This window comes from Equus asinus, chromosome 1, assembly GCF_041296235.1.
Source record: "Equus asinus isolate D_3611 breed Donkey chromosome 1, EquAss-T2T_v2, whole genome shotgun sequence".
NCBI lineage: Eukaryota > Metazoa > Chordata > Mammalia > Perissodactyla > Equidae > Equus > Equus asinus.
Window position 1 is genome coordinate 165,645,900 of NC_091790.1, and position 26,673 is coordinate 165,672,572.

The window sequence follows — 26,673 nt, forward strand, 5'->3', positions numbered from 1 at the left end:
TATAGTTTCAATCTCTTTTGTGAAGAATTCCCTCTGTTCATTAATTTTGTTCCTGATTTCATCAAACTATCTTTTTTATGATAGCTATTTTGAATTCTCTCTCATTTAGATTATATATTTCTGTCCCTTCAGGATTGACTTTTGGGTGCTTGTCATTTTCCTTCTGGTCTGGAGTATTAATATACTTCTCCATACTATTTCATGGCGTGGATTTGTGCCTTGGAATAGTGATAGTACATGGTCACAGCTTCCACCTGTCCCCACTGAGGGGCGTCAGGAGCTGTGTATTCTGAGCCTGCTGCATCCCCTGGTGTCTGTGCCTGTCATTTAGAATCTATGCTGACAGGACCAGTCTGCCATTGCCAGTTTGCTCACTCTTAGCTGCTGCTTTTGTAATCTACACGTGGATGCTCTGGCTGATCAGTTGAGCTGAAGTGCTGGGCTGGGGGAGGGGTGCTTTGTTTTGCATGCATGATCCCAGGGGCATTCTCACTCTGCCCTTACTATCTGCTTTCCTGGAATACTGCTTGATGAAGACACCCCCACAATAGCTTAGCCACCTCTGTGTGGGGCTTTCCCAGGGGCTGTGAAGGAACTTGGAGAGTGAAGGAGTTCCCACAGAGAGCTGTCCCTCCCAGCTCTTTTCTCAGAGCCGCACATAGTCCCATGTCCTGCGTCACTGCCATTCAGGAGGGAGAGGAGATCCCCTTACCTCCTTCCTCTTCCTTCAGGGGGTCCCCTACCTCCACCTTCAGATGTACGGTGGTGTGAGTCTCTCAGATGTCTTTTGTATTGTGTGAGTGTCCTCTGTTGGTTTATGAATGTCATTTTTGTTGTATCTTAGAGGGGAGAGTCCAAGGGAAGAGCCCACTCTGCCATGATGCTGACGTCACTTCTGATGGTGAGAACTTTTGAGATTTACTCTCTTAGCAACTTTCAAATATGCAATACAGTATTATTAATTATAGTCACAATGCTGTACATTATATCCCCAGGACTTATCTATTTTATTACTAGCAGTTTGTACCTTTTGACCACTTTTATCCATTTTATTCACCTCCTACCCCCTGCCTCTGACAACCACAAATCTGTTCTCTGCATATATGAATTCAGTTTTGTTTTATTTTTTAGATTCCACATATAAGTGAGATCACATGGTATTTGTCTTTCTCTGTCTGACATTCCACTTAGCATGAGGTCCTCAATGTCCATTCATGTTGTCATAAACAGTGGGACTTCATTGTTTTTTTATGGCTGAATAATATTCCATTATATGTATATACCACATTTCTTTATCTATTCATCCTTTGATGGACAGTTAGGTTGTTTCCATATCTTGGACATTGTAAATAATGCTGCAGTGAACATGCTGGTGCAGATATCTTTTCAAATTAGTGTTTGTATTTCCTTCAGATAAATACCCAGAAGTGGAATTGCTCTATCATATGGTAGTCCTATTTTTCATTTTTTGAGGGATTTTCTTGCTGTTTTCTATAGTGGCTGCACCAATTTACATTCCCACCAAGAGTGCAGAAGCATTCCATTTTCTCCATATTCTCATCAACACTTCTTATGTCTTATCTTTTTTTCCGAAAAAGACATACAGATGGTCAACAGCTGCATGAAAAGGTGCTCAACATCACTAATCATCAGGGAAATGCAAATCAAAACCACAATAAGATATCACCTCACACCTATTATAACGTCTGTCTCTCTGTGGAAGGATTGTCATGCACAGGCAAGGAGGCAGCCATCTTTGGAGACTTACCCACTGCCCGTGTGTGTAGGGAGAGGTTTCCTGTGGCTGGGATGTAGGATAAAAGAAGAAATGCACAGGAAAGGAGTGAGCTTGCAGGGGCTGGGCTGTTGGTGAGTTTCAATTTTAATCTGCAAAGTGGACTCCTGCATGAGTGGTGGCCAAACCACACCCTGGTTATAGAGATGATGAGAGCAAGTGTTGATTGATCACTTGCCATGTTATACAAACTTTATCTTACTTAATAAAGGTGGAGTTGCCTAGGATTTAGCAGCACGGAGCCTGGAGCCAGACAGCCTGGCTTCAAATCCTTGATTCATCATTTACTAGCTGTACAATCTTGAGGAAGTTACTTAATTGCTCTCTGCCTCCATCTCCCTGTCTATAAAAGCAGATAGTCATGGCAGACCTGCTTATGTAGTTGTTATAAGGATTGGGACAATAAATGTCACTTAGCCCTTTAGAAGCAACGGCTCTTGTTGTTAATGCTCACAATAGTGCTGAGAAACAGGTATTATTGCTCCCATTTTAAAGAGAAAGTAATTGAGGCACCAGGAGCTTAAACAAAATTCTAACCCAGACGACTGCCTCCAAAGCCTGTTGCTTCATGAAGTTCCCACTGATGGTGTTTTGATGTGTGCCCCAGCTCCAGGAGGTGGCAGGATTGAATTTTGTTCTTTCTGAAAGATACATGAGCCTGGAATCTCCGCTTATTATCCCTCAAAAGCCCTCTGCTCCCTTAGCAGCCTCACTCCACGTCCAGGCTCTGGCTGGTATTTGCAGAGCTACAATGTGGAGATCACTGCAAAAATATTAACACCTTGGGGCTTTTCTGAGCCTGTGAAAAGTGTGTATTTTGGAGGGCAGAGTTCTCAGGTGAGACTCAAGATCTCTAGGGTCTGAAGCTGCCTTGAGCCCTGGCTGCCCCAGAAGCCCTTGGTTTGCCCTCTGGCCCATCCTTCTGTGCAGTTTATTGACCGAGGCTTTGTGAACCTGTGAGTTACGTTTGCAGTGCTCTGAGGCCGAAAGCGTTCCTGTAAATGCTCCATGTAATTAATTATAAACAAAGCAGCCCACCAGGAGCACAATGCCCAAAGAAATCCTTAGCAAGCCTCGTTGTGTGCTTTTTATTTCTCCTCTGCATTTCCATCCATCCAAGAGCTTCAGAAGTGTAATCCTCCTTAACAACAGATTCATGATGATGAGGCCATTACTTTTTGATACTGCAGTTTTAAGAAGCGACCCAGAAAACAGGCTTTAAAAGCAACCTCTCCCCACCCCCCTTTACCCCAAGCAAAGGACCAGATTAAAAGAGACCTAGCTTGTATGAATATTTATGCTAGAATTCTGCCAGATCAGATTAGAGGAGTTCAACCCCGCCGGGCAAACACAGATTCTGTGTTCTCAGATTTAATGAGAAACTGACATGTTAATAGCATGTTGATGCATCCATTCATCAGGAAATCCATATAGCACAGTGAATGTGCCATGCGTCTCAGGGCCCAGGAGAGGTGCTGCCTTTGTCGTTTTTAGTTCTGGAAAGCTGTTGCTGCAGTGAGAAGGATTCCAAAGACAGCTCGTCTCATGAAAAAGATAGACAGTGAGGATTCTGGTCTTAATATACCTGTGAAATTCCTCTCTTGACACTACCAGTGAGTGCATTACACAGAGGCTAATTCCTCTCAATAGCATCTCCTGAGGTGGTTGCTCAGAGCATGATGCCCCAGGGTGTTAATAGCTATCATGCGAGGAAAAGGCATTGGGTCAAAAATGCTGGCTAAATGAAGAGTTGAGCAGACCTCTTTCCTGCAGAACTTCCACCCTGTGTCTTTTCAGGAAGCAGATAAATTACGCTGTGCTTCAGTCTTTTTAGACTGTGGGGTTCTTCCTTCTCAAAGCACCACACCCCAGAGTGTACTGCCTTTTTGTCATGCACCATCTTGGCAGGCTTGGGAAGCCTGAAGATCCTTTCTTAGAATAACGTTTTTAAATGCAGAAAATATAACATGTAGGATTACCAAGGAAACCAATTGTATTGAAACCAAATATCACACTACTGAAAATATTTTGAAATATTTAAAAATGGGCATACGTTAGTCCACATGCTTCTTTTTTAATGGGTCTAATATCTATGGTTGTTTCAAAGTACTGATGGCCATAATTGGTATTTCAAGATACTGTCGATCCTCATTACTCACAAATTCTGTATTTGTGAATTCACCTACTCTCTAAAATTTATTTGTAACCCCCAATATCTATTCTCATGGGACTTTTGTGGTCATTTGATACAGGACCTGAGCTTGACCGGCACGTTCCCAGCTGAGGTTGAGCAAGGCAATACTCTGCCCTCTTGTTTTGGCTCTCATCTTGTAAATAAGTGTCCTTTCATGGTATATTTACTGCTATATTTTTGGCATTTTAATACTTTTTGTTGGTGATTTCAGTGTTTAGAATGGCCCCTGAGTGTAGTGCTGAAGTGCTGTCTAGTGTTCCTAAGAGCAGGAAGGCTGTTACGTGTCGTATGGAAAAAAATACACGTGTAGATAGCTTCATGCAAATGTGAGTTAGAGTGCTGTTGGCCATGAGTTCCATATTTGTTCATCAACAATAAATTAAATAAGGTGTCTTTAAACAGAAACACACAAAACAAGATTGTGTGTTGATTGGTTGACAATAATGTTGTGACCAGAGGCTGGCAGGAACCTAACCCTGTATTTCCCCTAGGATGATGGTTCGGTATTTCCTAATTCAGTGTTCAAGGTAACATTATAGAACATAACTGCCATGAATAATGAGAATTGACTGTATCTACAGCAAATGTAATGTGATTTGAAAATATTTGTGACAAAGACAGCTAGTAATACAGCTGTATTTTGTTGCCTACATTCATAATAAAAGGAAATGTTAAATTTTACTTAGAGGGTAAAGAAGACAATTTTTTTCCCATATAAGTACATAGGCATTCTTAATTCTGCAGGAGAATAGGTTTCCAAGGACCACAGTTAAGAATTCCTTCTCTAGTGGGATTAACTCGATGAGACGGTGGGGTGGGGGAGCTGGTGCAAATTCCTGGGGGCTCAGGTCTTGCTATGTTGTGTATCAATACAAGTCTCATATAAAGATTTTTAGCTGATCTGCTTTTGCTGGGGGGGCCTGAAATGTTCTTTTTTGTGAGGAAGATTGGCCCTGAGTTAATATTTGCTGCCAATCTTCCTCTTTTTGCTTGAGGAAGATTATCGCTGAGCTAACATCTGTGCCAATTTTCCTCTACTTTATGTGGGATGCCATCACAGTGTGGCTAGACGAGGGGTTCCAGGTCTGCGCCTGGGATCCCAATTTACGAACCCTGGGCCACAGAAGCAGAGCGCGTGAACTTAACCACTACGCCACTGGGCCAGACACTGAAAATTGTTTTGATCAGCGCCTGAACCTAAAGGGCTCTACCCCAAATGAAAAATGCCCAGAGGTGGGGGGAGGGGTGGTGGAAATAGAGGTTCTTCATAATTATTCATGTGGAAAATGAGGAGCCCCATTTCAGGAGTGAAGGGCAGGAAGGTCTTTCATCTGAAAACAGGAGAAACGAATAACAATATAGTGTTGGGGTGTTTAGGTGAAGATCACATAGGAGCCCCAAATCTTCCTACCAAGGGTGCCCAGAGCAGAAGGCATCCTCTCTGTGGATTGCGTTTCTTTCTTACCCTTCTTACCAGGAGTGTGATTCAATAAGGCTAATTAATTAATTAATTAATTCATTGAGGACGATTGCCCTGAGCTAACATCTGCGCCCATCTTCCTCTACTTTATATGTGGGATGCCTGCCACAGCATGGTTTGGTAAGTGGTGCATACGTCTGCACCCAGGATCCGAACCACCGAACCCTGGGCCGCTGAAGCAGAGCACATGAACTTAACTGCTGCACGGCTGGGCTGACCCCAAGGCTAATTTAAATGGATCAAAAAGAGGCTCCTTTTCTGTTTTTAAATAGCAAGAAATAACGAAGTGTGACATGGAGAGCAACCCTAACGACTCATTGGTTCATACATTTGTTCATTTCCTCACACACTCAATGCTCCTTATTGAGCCCCTCTCATGGGCCAGGCACTGTCGTTGGGCTGTGGATACAGGAGTGAATGTGACTGGCCGGGTTCCTTTCTCATGGGGCTTCTGTTCAGGTTCTGGTGCTTCTCACCAGAAGTCCACTCCAAGAATGGGGGAAGGGGCTGGAAAGGGACTCGAGCCGCCCCAGGAAAGCCCTTCTGGGGCCTCTCAGAGGACATCACTCACACTACGATGCTGAAAAACTAGAGGCTGAAGACAGTAGCTCAAGGGACAGCAGTGAAGAAACATGGGAGAGAAGCTGTCCCCTGCAGCTATCCTATAAATCCCGGATGCTCAGAATTTACAAGAAGTACACAAAGCACCTTACCAGGACAGGATATCCCCAAGCCAGAGGGAAAGATGTAGTTGAATGTCGAAGAAGGGACACATCTGGATGGGTGGGGAGTATAAAAAATGGAGGCAGAAGAGGATGCGGCTCATCCATGGGCTCCTGAACCAGAAGAGAGGGCCTGACCTTGGACTCCAGTTCTTGCAGAGACAACAGTAGTATTTAGTATTTATTTTGTGCAGTATTTGTGTTTTATAAAAAAAGTGAGATGGGACATCATCCTCTCCCACCCCTCGATTTCTTGGTGCCGTGCCCCAGGGTGAGATCAGGGCTCAGGACCCGTGTACTTCTGTCCTCCCACCTGAGCCTGTTCGGGGGAGCACGGGGAAGATGGAACTGGTTAAATTATTCCCCAAGGTGGGGGGTTCAGTCAGGAAAAGTGACAGAGATGACGTCTAGGGTAGGAGAAGGGAGGTGGTCAGGCTCAGGACAATTCAGCCTGAGCACCCCTCCCTATACCCTCCAAATCTCCTCTGGTTTCCCCCAACTTTTAAAATAAGTCTAGTAGCTTCAGGGCCTTCTGGAAAAAGATCAGAGCCTAAAACGAATTCTCCCTTCCCCTAACAATAGTAAACAATACGAGATTATCAGCTTGACTAGTATTCTGGGGAATAGAAATTGGGAGAGCAATAAAGTAACCCGGAAGAGGAGGATTGAATGGAATTCTTTCTAAAGGCATACAGGATTTTAGCGCAGTGTTCTCTGGGTATATCTTGAGACTGAAGGATTAAGATTTCAGATTAAAAAAACAGCACTACAACAAGTATCGGTATTTTGGTGCTTAAAAATAACATGAGACTTTGGAACACCAAAACCTGTAAAGCAATTACCCAGATCCTATAAGTGGACACATCCCGCAGGAGGAGACGGATACGCGGGTTTCCACAGCCCAACACCGCCACACCTCACACTCTCCAATTCATTCTCCTGTTTCTTGCTTGAAACAAGCAGCCTTCTCACAGCCTATCGGTCCTCTGCTGGTCCATCTCCCGGGCACGATGCTCGTCATGCTGAACCAAGGGTTTTGTTTGGTAACAGAAATTAATGGGTTGACAACATTTTAAGTGTTTTGGTCCCCAAAACAGAAGCTCACACACAATCTGGCAAATTAGTCTAGTGAGCAGAGGTGGATTTACCATAAGTTTAATAAAGATCAAGTTTTGGGGTCCCTTCCAAAGTCCTGGGAGAGGCCAGCAATGCATTCACGTGATCATTGCTTTGTAAAATTTGCAAAAGTAAGGTATTTAAACACAATTGCTTCCTCTCTGTTATATTTCTCTTATATCCGGTGGCTCTGGAGTGGCTATGGGAATTTTTGGGAAGTTGAAATGGAGATCTGTTTAGGTTGGGTTTAGGTTGAAATATTTATGTGGTTTGCAGTCATTTCTGTGAACAGCTGGGTTATTGATGGCCAGCCTGGTGTAGGAAGGGCTTCCAGGGACACTCCTGTTGTCCTCCAGCACTGTGACAAAGGGGCAGGGTTAGTGGTCATATCACAGTAGGAAAGTGTCCTGCAGCTCCTGGCAGAGGAAGCGTGTGGGTCATGGAGGAGAAACAAGGCATGAAATGCACAAAGGCAGAGACAGGCTGTGGTCATGTCTTCTGGCCATAGCATGTCCACAGTGAGTGGGAGATTTGGTTTGTGTTGGTGCCCACTCAAAATAGAAGTATCTCAGGGCTGGCCCGGTGGTCTAGGGGTTAAGTTCGTGTGCTCCACTTTGGCAGCCTGGGGTTCGCAGGTTTGGATTCCAGGTGTGGACCTACATACCACTCATCAGTGGCCATGCTGTGGCAGTGTCCCACATACAAAATAGAGGAAGACTGGCACAGATGTTAGCTCAGGGACAATCTTCCTCACCAAAAACGCACAAAGCAAAAAAAGTATCTCCCTATCAGGAATATATTCAATAATAAAACATACAGTTATACACACAGCCCCCCCCCATCATTTTAATTTTGTTTTTATTACAACAAAGATTTGGGTTCAAGTGATTTTTTTGGGAAGCCATGCCAAAAAGCAGGAATGAGGGAACAAGGAGAGTGACACAGGGAAGGAGGAAGAGCCATTTAAGGTGGTGGCGGCTGTGAGCAAAGGGGGCTGATTCTGCCAAGAGCCCCTTAGGAGCACACAGAATGCCTCCCCAAACTGACTGCTAATGGAAGAGGCTGGTGCATCTATTCACCGGCCTCTGGGGCTCCTTGGATGGAACTGCTCCACACTTGTGGGCTGTGTCAAGCAAGCTCCTGAGGGCGGAATGTAGAAAGTTGTGCCTGCTTGAGGTGGGATGCTGGCAGCACAAGGTGGGGCTGGGTGCCCACAGACTGACCCTCAAATCTATGGCTGTAATCAGAGATGGGTGAGGGAGCTGACACCCCAATGAGAAGGATGTGCAGCAGAATTTATCAGAATTCCTGTGCTATAGGAACACAAAGCTTTAACAGTACTACAAATAGGGAATGAGTCTTTAATAGCTCCCACACAAAAGAAATTTGATAGAGGTCTTCCCAATTTGACAACAATCCTAAAAATTTAAACTATTTCTTACCAATAGTGAGTTGCGTAGCTCAAAGAAACTCCTCTCCACTACCAATAATATGCAACAAATTCTACTTTTCTGTTCTATCTATAGACAACGATATCACAAAATCATTGTTATAGGAAGAAGTAATTAGATTATGCAGCCAAAGAACGTAAGAAAATCTTTTAAAGAAAGAAAAAATGTCATTTTTTTCTGGACATGGTGAGCTTTATGGTATTTGTCAAATTTAAAAAAACTTAATTTGTTGTGATTTCTTTTCTCACTCTAAATAGATCTTTAAGTTTGTGCCTAATTTTGTGTTTATGGTTTTGTGTTCTGGTGTGTGAGACTCGGCAGCCAGCCAGCAGCCTTCTCAGGAGAAGCCTCAGCTTGGCGGCCATCTTAAGGAAGTCAACAACAGGGGTACCAGTCCCCCGGCTCACCAAGACCCTGGGTGAGTTGCCAAACACCCCTGAATTTCTTGTTTTTAGAACAATTAACCATTAAAAGGCACAGATATTCTCTTGCTTGGAATGGCACCCAAAGCACTTTATTAAAGGTTATTTGAGGGACAATTGGGGAGGAACTGACCCCAGGAGCACACAGAATCACACTCAGATACACTCTAAAATGAGAGAAAACCACTTTGCAAAGATGCTGCCGAAGAGGTCCTAAGAGGCTGTGACATGGCAACCTGTAACTATTTGTTGAGTGAGTTTACCCAACTTTCCGCCTCCCTGTGCTCCCAGGAGTGCACGTCCCTGAGGGACTCAGTGCCCGCCTTGTTCTCCAAACACCTTTTCAATCTGAGAGTTGAATGGATTCTCTTTTCCCAGAACCTGGGGCCACTGGAGCTGCACCTTCTTCCAGAAGACATCTGCCAACAGCAGCGAAGCCACCTGCAAGAGAGGACCCAGAGGAGGAGTGAAAGGGAAATTATCACAGAGTAAAGAATCTACCAGCAAGGTTTACTCTATTCTTTGTGTGGTGGACACACTCTAGGATGGGCCCCCATGATTCATACCCTGGTGTCTCTGTATAACTCCCTTCCCTTGACGTGGGAGGGACGTCACTTGAGTGATTATGTAACATTATGTAAGACTCTGCTTTGCTAGTAGTCTCACTCTAGAAACTCTCCTTGTTGGATTGATGAAGTAGGAGGACTTGCTGGAAGCCCACATGGCAAGGGCCTGAGGGTGGCCTCCAGCTGACACCCAGCAAGAAGCTGGGTCCTCAGACCTACAGCCACAAGGGAATGAATTCAACAACCCAAGTGAATTAGAAAGCAATTCTTCCCCAGCTGAGTCTCCAGATAAGAACATGGCCCGGATGACACATCTGGATTTCAGCCTTGCGAGACCCTAAGCAGAGGACCCAGTTAAACTGTGCCAGGACTCTTGACCCACAGAAACTGTGAGATAATAAATGTGTATTGTTTTAAGCTGCTACATTTACGGTAATTGTTATTTAGTAATAGATAACAAATACACTTTCTCAGAAAGCCAGTCACTCACTTATCTGTGGACAGCTAACGTTTACTACAGGCCTAAAGTTTTGGTTTTGGAGATGAAGAGGTGAGTAAGGAACCCTCAGTCTAGTCTAGAGAGGGAAGCAGACACCCAAACTGACAACACCAAACCTATAATGAGGGCTGCGAGAGGCTGGAAGGGGAAAGTGAGCCAACTCTGCTGGGTGGGGCGAAGGGACAGGTCCTCTCTGAAGAGGGTGATGGCTGAGCTGGATTTTCAAGGAGGAGTTCACCAGACGGATCAAGTGGGAAACAGTGCACATGGTGGAGGACACAGCATGTGCAAAGGCACAGAGGTGTGGAAGAGAATGGCACTGTGGGGAATGACAGGTGCCTGAGAGAGGAGTCTGGACAGGTCACCTGGTAGAGGTGGGATCCTGAAGGAGGCTGTGAGTGTGGAGAGTGTGGCTGGAATGCCAGGGTGAGTAATCACTGGCTTAGTGCACAACAGACCTGTCTCTGGCTTTCCCAGCCTAAAGCCCATGCTCTGGTTGCATTGTTCTGGGTTCCCTTTACCCACAATGTTAGCAGGATCCATTCTTGGTTGTCCAGTCCTCTGGCTTGTTGTTAATATGCCTTTGATGAGGAGTTTTCCTCTGCAGATAATGCCCTCATTTAGCAAATGGGGCCTGGCCAGGCCTTCAGGCCCCAGATGGCTACATCTCCACAGGGTTTTCTAACGCTGAACAATAAATGTGATTGCTGAAGTCCTCAGAGGGGAACATGCTGTTCAGGGCGGATGCTCAGGATGTCCCCGACTTTACTCAGAGGCACGGGGACGTGGTCACCAAAGGGCAGTCCTGCTCACCATTCCAATAGGCAGTGCCACCAGCTCCATGGGTGATGTTGGGCAGCCCTCTTCCGCTGTCTGCAGTTCTCTCATTTGCAAAGTGAGCGGACTAGAGTAAATGATCTAAAGGACCTTCAGGGTCTAAATCGTGTGTGAGATTTTAGCAGTTCTTAAAAGAAACTAAAACTGGTTGAGACACTACATGAAATATTCCCAGCATTTTAATATGTTCCTGAGCCTTCTGAGGTGGACCCACAATTCTACCCATCCAACAATGTAATCTTAATGCTCTCCATGTGATGTCTAACACACACACACCCCACCTGCCCCCACCACACACACTCCACACACAGCACATACATCACACACACACACTCCACACATAGCCCACCTGCCCCGCGACACACACATATACCACATACACACACCTCATGCCCTCATGCCCTGACAACACAGCACTACACACGTATCATATCATACTGCACATACCATATACACTCCCTGCCCCCACATCATAGACACACACACACACACACACACGCATATGCATACACCCACACACACGCACACAGAGGCTGACTGTCAAGCGGCAGGTTTTCGGGACGGATCTGATGATCTCTCACACACTGAGCAATCAGTGTCTTCAAAGACAGGGGGCTGGTCTGGGGGCTGTTTTTCCTGCTATTTCTTAACAAAAGAGGCTGCTGCCAGGTCTGTGGAAAATTACTGATTCTCCTTTTTTGTTTTCTGCCTTTCAACTTGATAACCTAAGCTGTCTTCCTAACAATTATCTGGTACCAAGGCATTTGTGGTCATTTATTTCCCAATCTAAGTTACTAAGGGAGGAGATGGGGTGAGGGTAAGAAGAGGAAAGTTAACATGCAAGAGCTCAGATCTGAGCATGTGGTAGCTGTTTGCTTTGAAAGCAATTAGTTGGCTATCACTCTAATGGAGATTAAAATATTTATGAGTGTGCATTGCTAAGATAGCGGGTCTAAAATGAGAGTGGCATTGTTATTACTAATCTAGAGACTTGTGGTAAAATGACTCACTAGAATCATTCATTCATTTGACGAATGTTTCCTGAGCTCTACGGGGCTTCTCTTATAACCCCCCTCCTCTTGTAACTCCCATGCACACTGTGCAGGGCGACGCACAGCCATCCTTCACCCTCACTACTCCAAGTTAGCTGTTCCTTGAACTGAGTATTCTTTTGTGCTTCCCTATTCATAGTTTAAAATATTAAAGCAATATCTATTCGTTTGAGAAAAATTTAAAAAGACAATTAAAAAGAGAAAAACAGAATAAAAGTCATGTGTAAATATAATAGACAGCTGCTGTTAACATTGGGAGTAGAGCCCTTCTGATGCACATGGACACACACACACACACGAATTGGATCCCTCTGTAAATATCATTTTATAACCTGCTCTTTATGAAGTACAATTTACATACAGCAAAATTAACACTTTTTGGTAAACAGTTCCATGAGTCTTGACAAATGCATACAGTTGAGTAATTGCCCCCACAATCTGTAATCTGCTTTTATTTACTTTGCTCTATATTACAAACATATCGCTGTGTCACTAAAGGTAGATCTACATCATTGTTTCTATTCCATGCACGCTATTCCATCAGATGGATGCAAGCTCATTTATTTCACCAATGGAAAATTTTGCCACACAGCTCCCCAGCATTTGTCCTCAGGACGGGGGACCGAGACAGCTTCCTCCTGGCAGTGCACACATCTACAGCACAGGAGGGATTCATAGGCTGCCTCACTCACTAACCCCACTGAACGCATACATGGAATGAAATCAGGTGCAGCAGAATGCCAGCAATCGGGGGGTTCTGGTGAAGTGGGATTTTCTGGTTAACAGAGTTAGACCCTTCCGTGTCTCTTCCTGGTAGTTGGCTCAGCTGCCTGATGCTCTTGCAGGGCCCCAGCTGCAAAGAGTCCACATAGCTGCCATGTGGATGGTGCTGCTTTTGTCCAGACACCACTGCCAGTTCTAGTGGGTGTGGCCCTTCCTTCGGGTGAGTCCATGTCTAATGGGCACTGGTGCTTTTCTACAGGCAGCCCTGCAGGCCCAGGGCTTCTGTGGGACCTTGCAACCCACCTGTCTGCCTGCTGCTGCTGCTTGGAAGCCCTCACAGTGCCAAAACCACATGGTGGTCACTGGTCAGCTGTGAAGGCTCCTCTTGCTTCTCTTTCAAATTCTCTTAGAAGGGTGAAAAATCAGGGTAACTTAACACCCATTGTCTTCTACAAGTTTTTGGTGAAAAGCTCTTTCAGTTTGTACTTTCAGCCCCTGATCTCCCCAGGATTCAGGCATGAGTCCACGGAGACCTCGTGGGGTTTCTTGATCGGTGACAGCCACCATATGGCTTTTAAAATTTCTCTCCTTTCTGATAACAATTTTTAAATTGAGCCATATTTCTTTGCTTAATCATATTTGTACTTATGATGAGTTCTCCAGGGGACTCCCTGGTCCTCCAAACAAATACACTCTGTCATGTCCACCCACAAGTTCATGAGACACACCTGGACACAGCAGAAGCTCAGTAGTGGTCACAGCTGGACATAATCTGGGATTCCTCCACAAACCCACTTTGCAAGTTAATTGTATGTATTTTGCTACAAAATAGAACTCTTTAATAAGACAACATAAAATCAAACCTAAATAGTAACTACCTTTTTGTAATATTTTTAAGGAATAAATGCAATTTGGAGCAAGATTATATAGATTTTGCCAAAAGCTTAACCATGGCTTGATACCTTCTCAGTTGAACCCTTGCTAAATTTAACTCTGAGGCTCTATGAGACCAAAGTGAAGAATCCTCTTTAGATTTACGTTCCTGCAGGGAGAGCACTTCCGGGCTCTCTTGGCAAGGGTGTTGTAAACGCTGGCAGGGAAGCCCTTACCACGGGAAGGCTCTGTGGCCTCTGAATCTGCCCAGAAACGCTGTCTATTGGACTTGGTTACTTTGGGTCCCAATTAATTTTAAACATGTAAACCGACAACACGATAACGTTGTAAGATGGATTTAAGCACCCACATTTAAGGAAAAATGTCAATTCCCAGCTCCAGCTCCTCTGTGTTGACTCAGCGTCATCACCAAAACCACTGTTTCTAGTTGGTGTATAAAGCAAACTGAACAGACATGGTCCCTGATGCGCGGGCAGGGCCAGCCTGAAGTGACTGTTGTCTGAGGGCTCCCTGGCCCAGAGGCCCTCCCTCTACACTGTCTCCACTGCCAGAGAGCTCCCTTTTTTGAGGAAGTTCACAAGTGTGCCCAAGACCTTGGGGTCCAAGGAGCTTACATATTGAGACAAATAAAGAGCTGGAGGCTATTAACTTATTTAAAACCAATCCATTGATTACATCTCTTATGTCTCCCTCCAGCACTGTACAGGGTGCAGGGCTCAAGAGAGGGGATGGGGATTGACATCGTGGAAAACTTACTGCCTGCAGGAAGAGTTTAGGAGGATGGCTTGAATTGTTATGGGCACTAGGAGAGGAGAGGAGGTTGTTTTGCAGAGCTTTGTTGGGCAAAGCTGCTAAGACAGGAGGCGTCAGGCATGTTTAGCTCGGTGGTCTTGGAGTAGCCAAGGAAACTGGACTTGCTGTATGCCTGTGGCTCTTTCAACATTTTCTGTTTACTACTGTCCAATTTTTAGGCTCAGAGATCTTTTAAGTGCCTCTTCAGATGCCTAACTTTGCAAAGATTTTAAAAAGTGGGCATTTGAACAGGTAGAATTGCTGCAGCTTCCATAGGCCACAAATCTGGTCTTGGGTCTTTGCAATATCATTTCTTTCTAAGCCAAACTTTCTTTGCATTTTGCCAGCAGTTTGACTGCTATTCCCAACTCTCTGCTACACCTGCTCTCACTAGAGGAATCTAATGATCTCCGAGGTCTTCTTTCCAGAGGACCCTTCTGTGATGGGGAATGGTTCCCACCTTGTGGTAGTCACATCTGTGTAATCCCTCTCCTTTGAGTGTGGTGGGACCTATCACTTGCTTTGAACTTCTAGAATATGGCAAAGGTGGTGGGATGTTACTCTGTGATTAGGTTACATACAGTCGTGACTTCTGTCTTGCTGGCAGACTCTGTTCCCTTTTTGACTTGCACTCATTGATGAAGCAAGCTGCCATATTGGAGGGGTCCACATGGCAAGGAACCAAGGGTAACTCCTTACTAACAACTAGCTAGGAACTGAGACCCTCAGTTCAACAGGCCTCAAGGAACTAAATTCTGTCAACAAAAATGTGAGCATGGAGGCAGATTCTTCCCCAGTCAAGCCTTCAATTAGATCCAGCCCTGGCAGACACATTGATTGCAACTTGGGAGAGACAGCGGAGCAGAAGACCCAGCTAAGCTGTGCCTGGATTCCTGGCCCACAAAAATTGTGAGAGAAGAAATGTGTGTTGTTGTAAGTAATTTGGTATGCAACAATAGATAAAGCACATTTTCAGTCTTAATCCTCTTTGATATTTATTTTCCTTCACAATTTGACTTCTTGGGCCAATCTCATCCCTGCAAATGTCTCCAGCTGTCAACTAGACTTAGTGACTTGGGATATTGGATAGATGATTCCATTGCCCACTGAGTTAAAGAACACAGGGGATGGGGTGAAGTTTGAGGAGGAGCTTGACACAAGTTGGATTTAAGGAGCCTAGAGGATGTCCAAATGGGGATGTCCTTTCGGCAGATAATATACAAGCCTAGAGCTCAAGAAGGGATCTGGGCTGGAGATACATACGTGAGCACCACCAGGATAGAGTTGTGACCTGAAGCCTTTAAGAGGAGGCTCTGGAAGTCCCGGCACACTCCCCTCCAGATGACGTGCCGTACAGCAGAGGCAGAGGTATCACCTCAGTGGTGAGAATCACCTCAGTGGTGATTCCCAAACCTGTGTCTCCAGGCCAGATCCCTCTCCTGAGATCAGAACTAATTAGTTTGATCTAATGGCCATTTGGAGAGTTGCATATGGATATTGTGCAGGCACCCCAAATTCAGATTGTTCAAGTCTGCCCCTTTTTCTGAGTTCCCTGACTTGGTATTTTTCACTTCTCTTTATCCAGTTGCCCAACCCTGTGAGTCATCTCCCTCCTACCCACAAATCCAGTCAATCAGCAAGTTAGGCATTACAACCTTCTACTTCCCTTTTTATGTCAAAGAAGATATTTCTTAAATTTTGGTTCTACATTTTGAGAGTGTGATGAAAAGGTAAAGCAGCTGTCATTCTGGGAGTTTTTCTATGCTTGTTTATTTTCCATTAAAATATAACAAAGAGTTGAGATGGTGAATATAATTTGGCTCAAAATTATCATGTATCAATCATAAATTTGAACTGTTCTGCATAATCCATGTTTTTACCTATTAAACTTATCTCCCTAAGAAAATTGGAACAGTTGAATCAATAGTGGTTAGATACTCCTCCTGCTTCTCTAGAGGGGTTTTAGGAAGAAATAGGTCACTAACATAAAGCCTGCTCCCCCCTTGGTAGTGAGGGGCCAGTGCCAGCTGTTTTTGCTCAGATGTAAGGGGGGCACTCGAGAAAGATCTGAGTCTGCTCCTTTGGTTGGTATTATGTCTGCTCCATAAGGATGGGGTCCTAAGAACCAACTTTGCCCATCTGGCTCTTTCAAGATGGAAAAGATGTGGACTCCCATAGCTATCCCATGGTCTAGAAGGATCCATTAACACTGCCTGTGCTGTAAGGCACATCATCTGGAGGGGAGTGTGCCGGGACTTCCAGAGGCTCCTCTTAAAGGTTTCAAGTCACAACTCTTTCCTAATGGTGCTCACGTCTGTATCTCCAGCCCAGATCCCTTCTTGAGCTCTAAGCTTGTATATTATCTGCCAAAAGGACACCCCCATTTGGACATCTTGTAGGTTCCTTAAATCTAACTTGTGTCAAGCTTCTCTTGAAACTCCACCCGGTCCCCTGTGTTCTTTACCTCAGTGGGCAATGGAATTATCTATCCAATATCCCAAGTCATAAAAGACGTGTAATGCTTAGCATCTCTTTCTCTTTCACTCTCACATTCAATAAATGACCACGTTCTGGTGATTCAGCTGTTTGAATCTCTCCAAAGCAAACCTTTCTCTTTCTCCTCACTGTTACTACCTTTGTCCAGGCCATTACCCTGTCACACACGGAAGCATCCTCCAAACAGGTCTCCGTCTCTCTGGACTGGCCTCCACCAAACCATTCTCCATGCTGCTACCACAGGGATCTTTTCAGAACACAAGTCTGGATATTTTTCTTTCTTGCTTAAAAACCTTCAATGACTCCTCATTTGCCACAGGAAAAATGTCAAGTTCAAGCCCTGTGCAGACCTCATGGGATCTGGTCCCTGAATACTTCTCTTGATTCCTCTCTCTCAGCTTCTCTCTCATACTCTATGTCCCAGCCATATGGAAGCACTTTTATTTTCTCCCATGTGCCATGCTTCCTTTTTGTATTCAGGTCTTTGCTCATGCAGTTTCCTGTGCTCAAAACACTTTCTGCAACCCCTCCTTTCTTCCCTTTGCTTGACTAATTCATGGTCTTAGTTCTGAGTTACATTCTCTGAAAACCTTTTCTAATACCCCTCTCTCCCACCCCATCCCTCATAATGCTCCCATAGCGTCTGTGTTGCACAATTGGAAGCATTTGCCACTTTATATTTAATTATCTGTTTACATGTCATTCTCCCACTCTATACTATAATCTCTTTAAATGGCAGGGGAGGTTTGTTGTTCACTCTTGAATTCTCACTGTGTTTGATACGAGGTAGGCACTCAATAAACATTTTTGGGTGGCAGGTTGCTATCTGGATGTTCAGCTCTATATCCGTGATAAACAGGCTTTAGTCATGGTCACCCACTTTAGGAGTGGATCCACACTGTTGCCCACTCTATCACCCACTACCATCATGTGAACAAATCTCTCAGGAATGACATAAGATTATGGCACATACCGATTTCCATCCAGCTTTTGATTCTGTTCTCAATAATCAGTTTTGGGCAAAGCTGAGTGCAAGATAGAGCCCAGTTTGACAGACCTTGAATCAAAATGTTATTTTAAGAGTCAGGGACAGGATAGTCTTTTGATAGACCAGAGAAATATGTCCTCAGGGATAAAACTTAGCTGTCATTGAACCTCTTCCTTTTAGTTTGTTTCTAATTACTCCCGGTCTGACAATCTCTTCATATCCCCACTCTCTATAGAACCAGAAGGGTAAAATTCTCTTACGTAAAAAGAATGACAAGAACTACTTACGTAATCATTGCCAGACAGTAGGTCTCCACATTAACTATTCTAAAACCACAGACATCATTTTTGGGGGGCCAGGCTTTAATATTTAACCAGATTCTAAGCAATACTTCTCTTGGATCAACTCATCCAAATGATACACAGGAAAGTGAGATATTCTGAGGTGCATTACTTAGATTTATTTTTTTGGTTATTTACAACAGTGAGATGGGCATTTAATACTCACTTTAAAATTTACCCAGCACTTGTGGGACTCCACTCTTTGCTCATCTGTTGATGGAGTGGTACCCTTTTTTTTTTTTACTTTGTTTTTTTTTGCTGAGAAAGATTAGCCCTGAGCTAACATCTGTGTCAACCTTCCTCCACTTTATATGTGGGTCATCACCATAGCATGGCTGAAGAATGGTGTAGGTCTGCACCCAAGATCTGAACCTGCGAACCTGGGTCACTGAAGTGGAGCATGCTGAACTCAACTACTAGGCCATGAGGCCGGCCCCCGTTCTTTTTGTTTTCCTTTCAGACAATTCTTAGCACTGTCCATGGGTACTCACTCATCCTAGAGCTTGAGGGAAAGTGGGCTGCTGTTCCATTCAGGATCCTGAGGGGAATGACCAGCACTCCCTGTGGCCCGGCTGACCACCGAGATCAAGGCCACCAGGAGAGCACACCAGGAGCGCTCCTCAAATCTGGACCCTTGTCACTGCTGCATCAGACTTACCAAAGGCTGGGTCAGAAAGATTACAGCTGTGGAGGATTGCCTAAGGGTAAATGGCCCATCCCTCCTGCAGAGGACCTGCTTTCAAAATTTTAAAAGTTGCAGAATTACTCCCCACTTCTTCTTTTATTTATTTTTTTATAAAGAAATATCATGAGCAAGTCCAGTACGTATAAGAGATAAAAGTGGAGCTTCCCTGGTTGAAGTCAGGATAATGGATAGGAGGGCGGGAGGGGACGGAGTCCACCCTCCAACTCCCTTTGCTTTGTGAAGAGGCCAGAGTAGAGCTGCTTTCCAGAATCGTACCTTGGGATTCCACACAAGAAACAGCTCTTACTGCGGCATATTTCTAAGGACACTGTTCTCCTCTCATATAGCATACTTTCTAGAAAGATCCATAGAAGAAATTTCTCACAGTTCTCACTTCCAGGAATTTTTGTGTTTCTTTTGTTTAAATATTTGATTTATTTTTTATCTTATGGAGGCCACAACTTATGCCCCTCTTGCCTCAGTACCTAGGAAGCACAGAGCTGATTCTGCAGGCTCTCACCAGCAGTTTCTCAGGACCTCGTTGCACACATTTTATGAATTGTAGACATTAGGTCAGGAAGCCAGGTATCATGTCTACCTTATTTTCCTTTTACTCTGATTTGCACTTTATTTTTATTGAATCTCCTCTCTTACACATGTGGGTATGTTACCTCAAATTATTTCTGGAATAAAACAGGATAAAAGTAAGCACATGGATGTATCATTATATTAAAAAAATGACCTAACAGCTTTCAGCAGCCACCGTATGACTGCACTTACCTCGTTGGGGTGGAATCCATCCACGGGTTCAATGAGCTGCCAGGGCTGCCCGCCTCTCTTCTGCCACTCCTTGATGACTGCAGGGCACACACACAACCACAGGGTTAGAGACATGCTTCCACAAGCACCGTTCACTGTCCAAGAGCAAGGACCGTGTGAAAAATGCTGTCAGGGCTGCCCACTGCCCTCTTGGGCTGACGCTTACCCAGACACCGCTGCCTCTGAGCTGTGACCTCGGGCTGGGGGCTTCATGAGTGGAAGTGATATTCCCGTTGTGCGATTTTTTTTTTTTTTCTCACTCAGGACGAAAATATGTGACAGTGTTGGATGAATGTGGTTTGTGTAGCAAAGAGGATGGTAGGAAAGGTGAGCTCTAAAATATTCAACACTGATTTAAGTCCATCTCACTTCTCAGTGGCCAGTAGGACAGTATGGCAGGAGCAGTGGGAAAATTAAACATTTGTTAACATCTCCTTTCATGGGCTGCCATTTCCAGACACTGCCTGCATATGTCAAGCAATTACCATTAAAAATCATACAGTTTGCGAGAAATGTAATTACGTAAAATTATCACAACATCACATTTAGAGTGAGCATGGCTTCAGAGAAAATATTATGAGCCCCAAAGTGAGGAAAAGCAATAAAACCGTCCTTCACCAGGGGGAAGAGACCAAGAATGTCAGTGGCTCCAAGGCAACAGCACAATTTAACTCTACATTGTAATATCATATAGTCAAGAAGAACCCCTCAAGGAAATTTCAGATCCCTAGACAGCCTCCAGAGGGAAAAGTCTGAAACCTGCTGCTCCCAGTGTAGCCCACGCCTTCACTTTTTGGTGTCCAGAGAAGGGTGCAGGCACAGCTAAGATTCTCGCATCTTCACCCCACAAAAAACTCAAGGGGAGGATTCTGTGCCCTCTTTGCCTTCCCCCCTCTCGCCCCAAGGGAAGAAATAGAAATTCTATTGTGGGCTTTGATTGCACAAGAGAAGCTGGTTTTCCCAGAGCTGAATCAATAATATGCTGCTTTTGTAATTAGTTCTAATATCACAGCATGCCATCCCCACTTGCTACCCGATCCCTGTCCCCAGAGGGGCTGCTGCCCTTCTTGGAGCTCAGGAAATTCCCGCGGGTGGTTTGGAGTCCTACACACAGGATCACCAATTCCTGTTGGCTTCTCCCTGGCAGAATGGCCACCATTGAGCCACTCTTTTATATTTTGTGTCTGGGTTTTATTGGAGTATGTTAGAAGAAGTAGCTCCTGGATCGTGGCCTTTGCATTTCTCGTGAAACTCAAACTGAGGACATTGACCACTGTGTCCTCCACACTCAGGCCTAAGGGAGAAATTGCTGCTGGTAAATGATGTGTCCCTCTGAAGGAATGGAGTGTATCTGCTTTTCTGATAGGAAGCTCACAGCTGCAAAGATGCTTAAACCATGCTAACTCTTAAGAAGGCTTATTTGTGCTGCTGAACCAGCTTGCAGACTTCAGCAGTTTCTTTTCTGTCCTTGGCCACAGGTACCCTGTAACAGGCAGAACCTCGGGGAAGCTTGCCTGGCTCATCTTCAGTTTGCCTGGGTGTTGTGACTGTTTTTTCAGGCATGAGCTTGGAATCAGATTATCTGCTTCAGGTTCAATTCTGGCTGCTCCGCCTTTCCCTCTGGACCTGACACTTTGAAGCTCCTGTGGGTCCCAGACTGCCCTTCTTGGGTGTGTGATGCTGTTCCAGCCCATCCCTGCTAGTCCTGGGTCAGCTGCTGTGCATTCACCCATGTTTGGTTCAGGCTCCTCATTCTCCTCCTTGCCAGGGAGAGGACGGGCCAGTTCTCCACTCTTTTTTTGGAGGTCCTGCTTTTCTACTTTCTAACCTTATGCTGATTCTCTATCTGAGCCCCCTCCAATCCGAACATCCAAGTTACCGTTAATGGAGCACCAGGCATTTGGAAGGGTTTCTTTAATGCAGAGCCAACGTCACCCCCACTGAGGCCCCTCAATGCTCTGTGTTCTTTTGTAGTGTTTGCCTCATCTCTACCTTGCAGTCCCACAGGCTCTCTGGCACAAAAAACAACCATGATGGGAAGAGGTCCAGCACAGGTAAGACATCAGCCTCCCAGTCCCCTCCGTGACTTCAGAGGCGACATCACTTCCATTCTACTTATGTTCCTTTACTTCACCGAAGTTTTCAATGAACTTTTCGTCCCTTCTCTTGCTTCTCCTTTTATTTTTAGTTTCATTTCACCTTATGCTATACAAATGTTAAAAAGAGAAAAGAAAGAATGAAAGAAAATCTCTATTGGATGTTAAGAAATTCCCAGGCAGTGCTAAAAAGACTTTTGGGAATTGAGCCCAGTCAAGACCTCAGGCAGAGCCTGCTGAAAGTCAGAAAGAGCTGGAAGAATAAGACACAAGGATTGTATTAAAGAGATATGCAGTAAGCCATGGACCTGACGCAGACCACCCACACCCCCTCTGACCCAGCAGGGGTAGGAAGCTCTTACACCTTCACTCTACACTTTGGCAGAGAAGGTTGAGTGACAAACCAAATCTAAACCTGTGTCTTCACTGGCCAAGAGAAAATTCAGGAAAGAATTATAACGACCTAGAGATCTGGAAAATTGACAGTGGAAAGCAAGTTTGAGCCTATTAAGGAAACACAGCTTAAGCCAAGATCGTGTTTCTTGAGAGAAGTGTTTACTAGGAGCCCGATATTGAAAAGGTCAGACTTGCTTATACCTGAGTTTCCTGTATTGTGATTCAATTTTGGCACCTAAGCTTAATGTTAGTCTAGGCTATTTCCATTTTGATTTGAATTTATGTGCATTACTAACTACCAAACTAAAAACTATGGATCTTAGAGAGAGGGAGAGGTGGTGATAGAAATGATACTCCATGGAACAGATGGACATAATTCAGTCATTGGCATGTTTTTCAAAGTGAGAGGGTATGATCACTCTCTTCTGCTCCCCCTGGAGTCTTGACCAATCTCGTCATCTGGGGGTTACGAAAAGAAAACTGAGGAACAAAAGCATAAAGAAAAGAGAAGGGATATTTACTCATCACATTTTGCAAGGGATCAGGGGCATACCCTAGGGTGGGGCAGTGGTTGAGGCCCACGTTTTATTATCACTGGACTCCAACAATTCTAAATGATGGCAGTGATGACGTAGTCCTCCCTGCCAGGAAACAAGTTCCTGCCCCACAACCCCCATCCCTCTCTCAATTGATGGGACACTACAAGGGAGTCCAGGCTTCAGAAGAACTGACTTGTCACACAGAATAATCCCATAGGTATCAAAAGAAATAACCAAGGCTACAATCAATCTATTCACACTGGAAAACAAGATTTTCTCACATGATTGTGTCTGCGAGGGTTCCTAGTCATTGCATATCTGCAGACATCAGTATTATAATACTTAAAGGGAGAGTCAGTAACTCACAGGCAGGAGTTGAAAGTTTTACCAAATTGCGACTAGTGCTAGATGGAGTGACCCTTTTTAGTTTGTTTATGTCAGGGTGAAATTTTGCTTTCTTAGAATAAATGCAATAGCGGACAGTGGTCTCTATTGCTTCCCTGGCTCATTTTAGAGTGGAGCGTTCAAGCAGGGGTAGCATGGTAAGTTGGCCAGTTTCCTTCCTACCTGGGACCATAATTCAAAACAGGAAATGAATTCTTATTTGTTCCTCAGAAGACCTGAATTAAACTTCTTGAATGATCATGAACGATCTCTTGGTGTATACTGTATTTCCTTTATCTGTAAAGTCAAAGAAACTCTGCTGACGACCAGCTTTTCAGAGATGCAATAGAAACCATGGAAGAAGGTTCATAGAACACTTGGTAGCTCCTTGATGAACAGCAACACTAGCAGATATTGAAAAAGCGAAATCTGCTTTCTGGCCAGCACCATGAAGTCACTGGTTATTTTTACAAACATGTACATGGCAGGGGAGCTAAGAACCGGGTTTGCTCCGATTGAGTTGTCTTGGAAGTGGAGGGCAGCTGGTGGTGTATTTAAACTATCAGTGTGAAAATGGCCCTGTCAGCCAAGTGGCATTTTCCTTCCTCTGTTTGGGAGATGCGGTACAGATGAAGAAAAAAGACATCACCTGCTTGAGCTGGCATTTTCTGAAGGGAGGAAAAAGTGCTGCTTCTGTCTAGTTCATAACCAGTTGGAGGATGAGTCAGCAAGAGACAAAAAAGAGTCTTTGGAGATGAGCAATCAGCTTTCAGGGCTCGGCTGAGGCTGTCAGACTGGAGAACAGAGAGGTCTTGTGCTTACCCTCAAGGGACAGGGACCCTCAACTGCCATTTGCTCTGTCACAGGGGGTAAAATTGTAAATCTCATATGAAAAATGAAGATATTTGTGAGGCAATAGTCAGCTCCAATATAGCACTGAAATAAAAGGAGAGGTTTTTATGTGACTATTAAGACTGCAGGTGTAATAGTTGACCCATAGGGTTTTTATTTCTGATAGAAGGAAACTGCCCTGATAATGAGATATATTTCCATCAGAGCTTCCTCTAAGGAACTCAAAGTGATGCACAGGCATGATTGGCAATAGGAGGTGGTTTGGACATTGAAAGAGAATAAACATTTATTATCCATTTATCATAAACCCTGGAAGAATGTAGAAGATGTTTTACATACATTGATTTCAGATGGTGGTGGTGGGAAGTTGAGTCCTTACTACATTACAAGCATTGTCTCAATCCTTACATAAACCCTATGATTTAGTTCTTGCTACATTGCACAAAAGCTGAGTGGTTATTTAATTTACTTGAGGTTACACCACTATTCTGCGTTTGAATTGGGATAGGAACATAGTTCTATCTAAGAGCACATTGCACCTACATGACGTAGATCAGATTTCAGGATGATGAGCTGCCCAGGTGTGGAAGGTTATCCATAGGGATGGAACTGGGAGTGGATGATCCGCCTACTCTGGCAAATCCTAGAATTTCAAGATAGAAATTTCCTTCACGGCTAACTTTGGGCATAAGTTAAGCCATTACCATAGTTCTTGAAAACTAGATAAAAATTCCAGCTCTTTCAGAAGTGTACACAGTGGCACCTAGACGTTAAATGCATGACACTGCATCAGATGTTCATGGAGGCAGATCCCAGGTACCATTTCCTCTGCCTTCACTCTCCCTCCCACTGTGCCCATAAGTCTTCCCTAGTGGGTACCCACTAACTTCATAAGGAGAAGGCGAAGAGGACCCTGTACCAAAACTGGATCTTCACATGCATTTTTAATAAATGTCAAGAAATTACAAAACCTCAGGAAATTCCTCAAACTGTTGATGAGAATTGCCAAGCAAGGAGAAATACTCAGGTGGTTTCTTAGTCAGGTAACTGACTGCCATGTTGATGTAGAAGGTCCAGTTCAGTTTAACCAAACTTTTTTTGCTTTTTACTGCATTTATTCCACGCATGCTTCTCTCTCTATCCTTTATGAAGACAAGGACTGTTCTGTTTTGTTGGCAACTATATTCTCAGGATCCACACAGCACACAGTAGAACCAAGTAAAAATCTGATAACTAAGTTCTTACTCTTGGAAAATTATAGAGCCCCATTTATTAAATTTGAAGGTGCATATGGATCATCTGTGAATTATGTTAGAATGCTGATTCTGATTAGGTAGGTCCTAATTAGGAGTGGGGCCTGGGGTTCTGCATTTATAACTAGCCTCCAGGTGGTGTGGATGCTGTTCATCCTGAACCGTGCATTGAGTAGCAAGGATGCGAGGGAATGGTACTCTTTTCTGGGTACCGGCTATGTACCAGGCAGGGCATTTAGGAGGATTACACATTATTTCATATAATCATCATAAAGATTTGTTATGTAGATATGGTATCCCCATTTCTAGGTCTGGAAAGGAGAGTTTAGACACGTCCAGGGAATTGCCTACAGTCCCAAAGATAATAAATAACAGAGCTAAAGATTACTTTGGAAAATTAAAAAGGTCCCATGTGAATGTTAGACATTATTATATTTTTAATAACTTTATCTACATTCAAGGTTGATCATGATCAAAAATCACTTGGTGGTGCATTTGTTTATACCAGGAATTCATTAATGAATCTTTAACTCTGTATTTTAATGAGAGGTTATTTATCAAAATGTCTCTCCCCACGAGAGAAATATGTGTCACCTAGGCAGGAAATCTAGTTAGGGAGATGAGTCTTGTTGAAAAGATGTTCAGAATTGAAGTACTAGAGTCTGCAATGCAAAACGTGTCAGCTAACGTAATATTTGATAATTCATGACGGCCATCTGCTTCATCCCAGATGCTTGGGCTGGGGGGTGCGGTGTTGGTGGTGGGGAGATAGAGATGATAAACTCTGGGTGAGAAATCTTCCATCCTTTGCATACATTGTGAAGCTTTTCATTAGCATCATCTCAGCTGGCAGTCAATCAACAGGAGGGTTTTCTCTTGTATAACAATTGCTTAGTAATGAAAATGAGACTGGAAAGATTAGAGTTAACAAATAATAATTTTTCAGAGTCAAGATGTAAAGGATAAATCAGTAGTCCAGTAATCATGCTTGTTTTCGTGTTGCCCCTCATCAGTGACCCCACTGTTTGGACAGAATGCGGGAAAAGAAACAGTAATGTTCATTCCAGAAACCTGGGATATATGTTGTCCACTTTGCCACAGGCAAATCTGAGGTCCCTTAGAAACTCTGATTAGTTTCATCATGTGGGGTCTGGGAATCTGCATTGTTACTGAGTCCCTAGGTAACTCAGTGCCCACTGAAAGGCACTATCTTACCCTGCATTCCTGCCACACTCGTCCTTACCCCATAGGTAAGCGGGGCATTATCAAACTGGCAGGAAT

At 44.2% G+C, this 26,673-nt stretch overlaps 1 protein-coding gene across 5 annotated transcripts in view; it reads right to left on the bottom strand.

Annotated features, from left to right (window-relative positions):
• Positions 1–9,241: 9,241 nt before the first annotated feature.
• Positions 9,242–26,673, bottom strand: part of AOAH (acyloxyacyl hydrolase) — a 180,343-nt gene continuing 162,911 nt past the window's right edge. For 3 of the 5 annotated variants that reach the window (XM_070511887.1, XM_014840719.3, XM_070511882.1), the window contains 2 exons: positions 19,834–19,910; positions 9,242–9,621 (listed from right to left, as the gene is read on the bottom strand). In XM_070511887.1, coding sequence (XP_070367988.1) covers positions 9,493–9,621; positions 19,834–19,910 — 206 coding nt within the window. In that variant the 3' untranslated portion in view covers positions 9,242–9,492. Of the gene's footprint in view, positions 9,622–19,833; positions 19,911–23,638; positions 23,683–25,074; positions 26,302–26,673 lie in introns of those variants that run through there. The other 2 variants (XM_070511896.1, XM_070511890.1) reach the window with 2 other exon arrangements.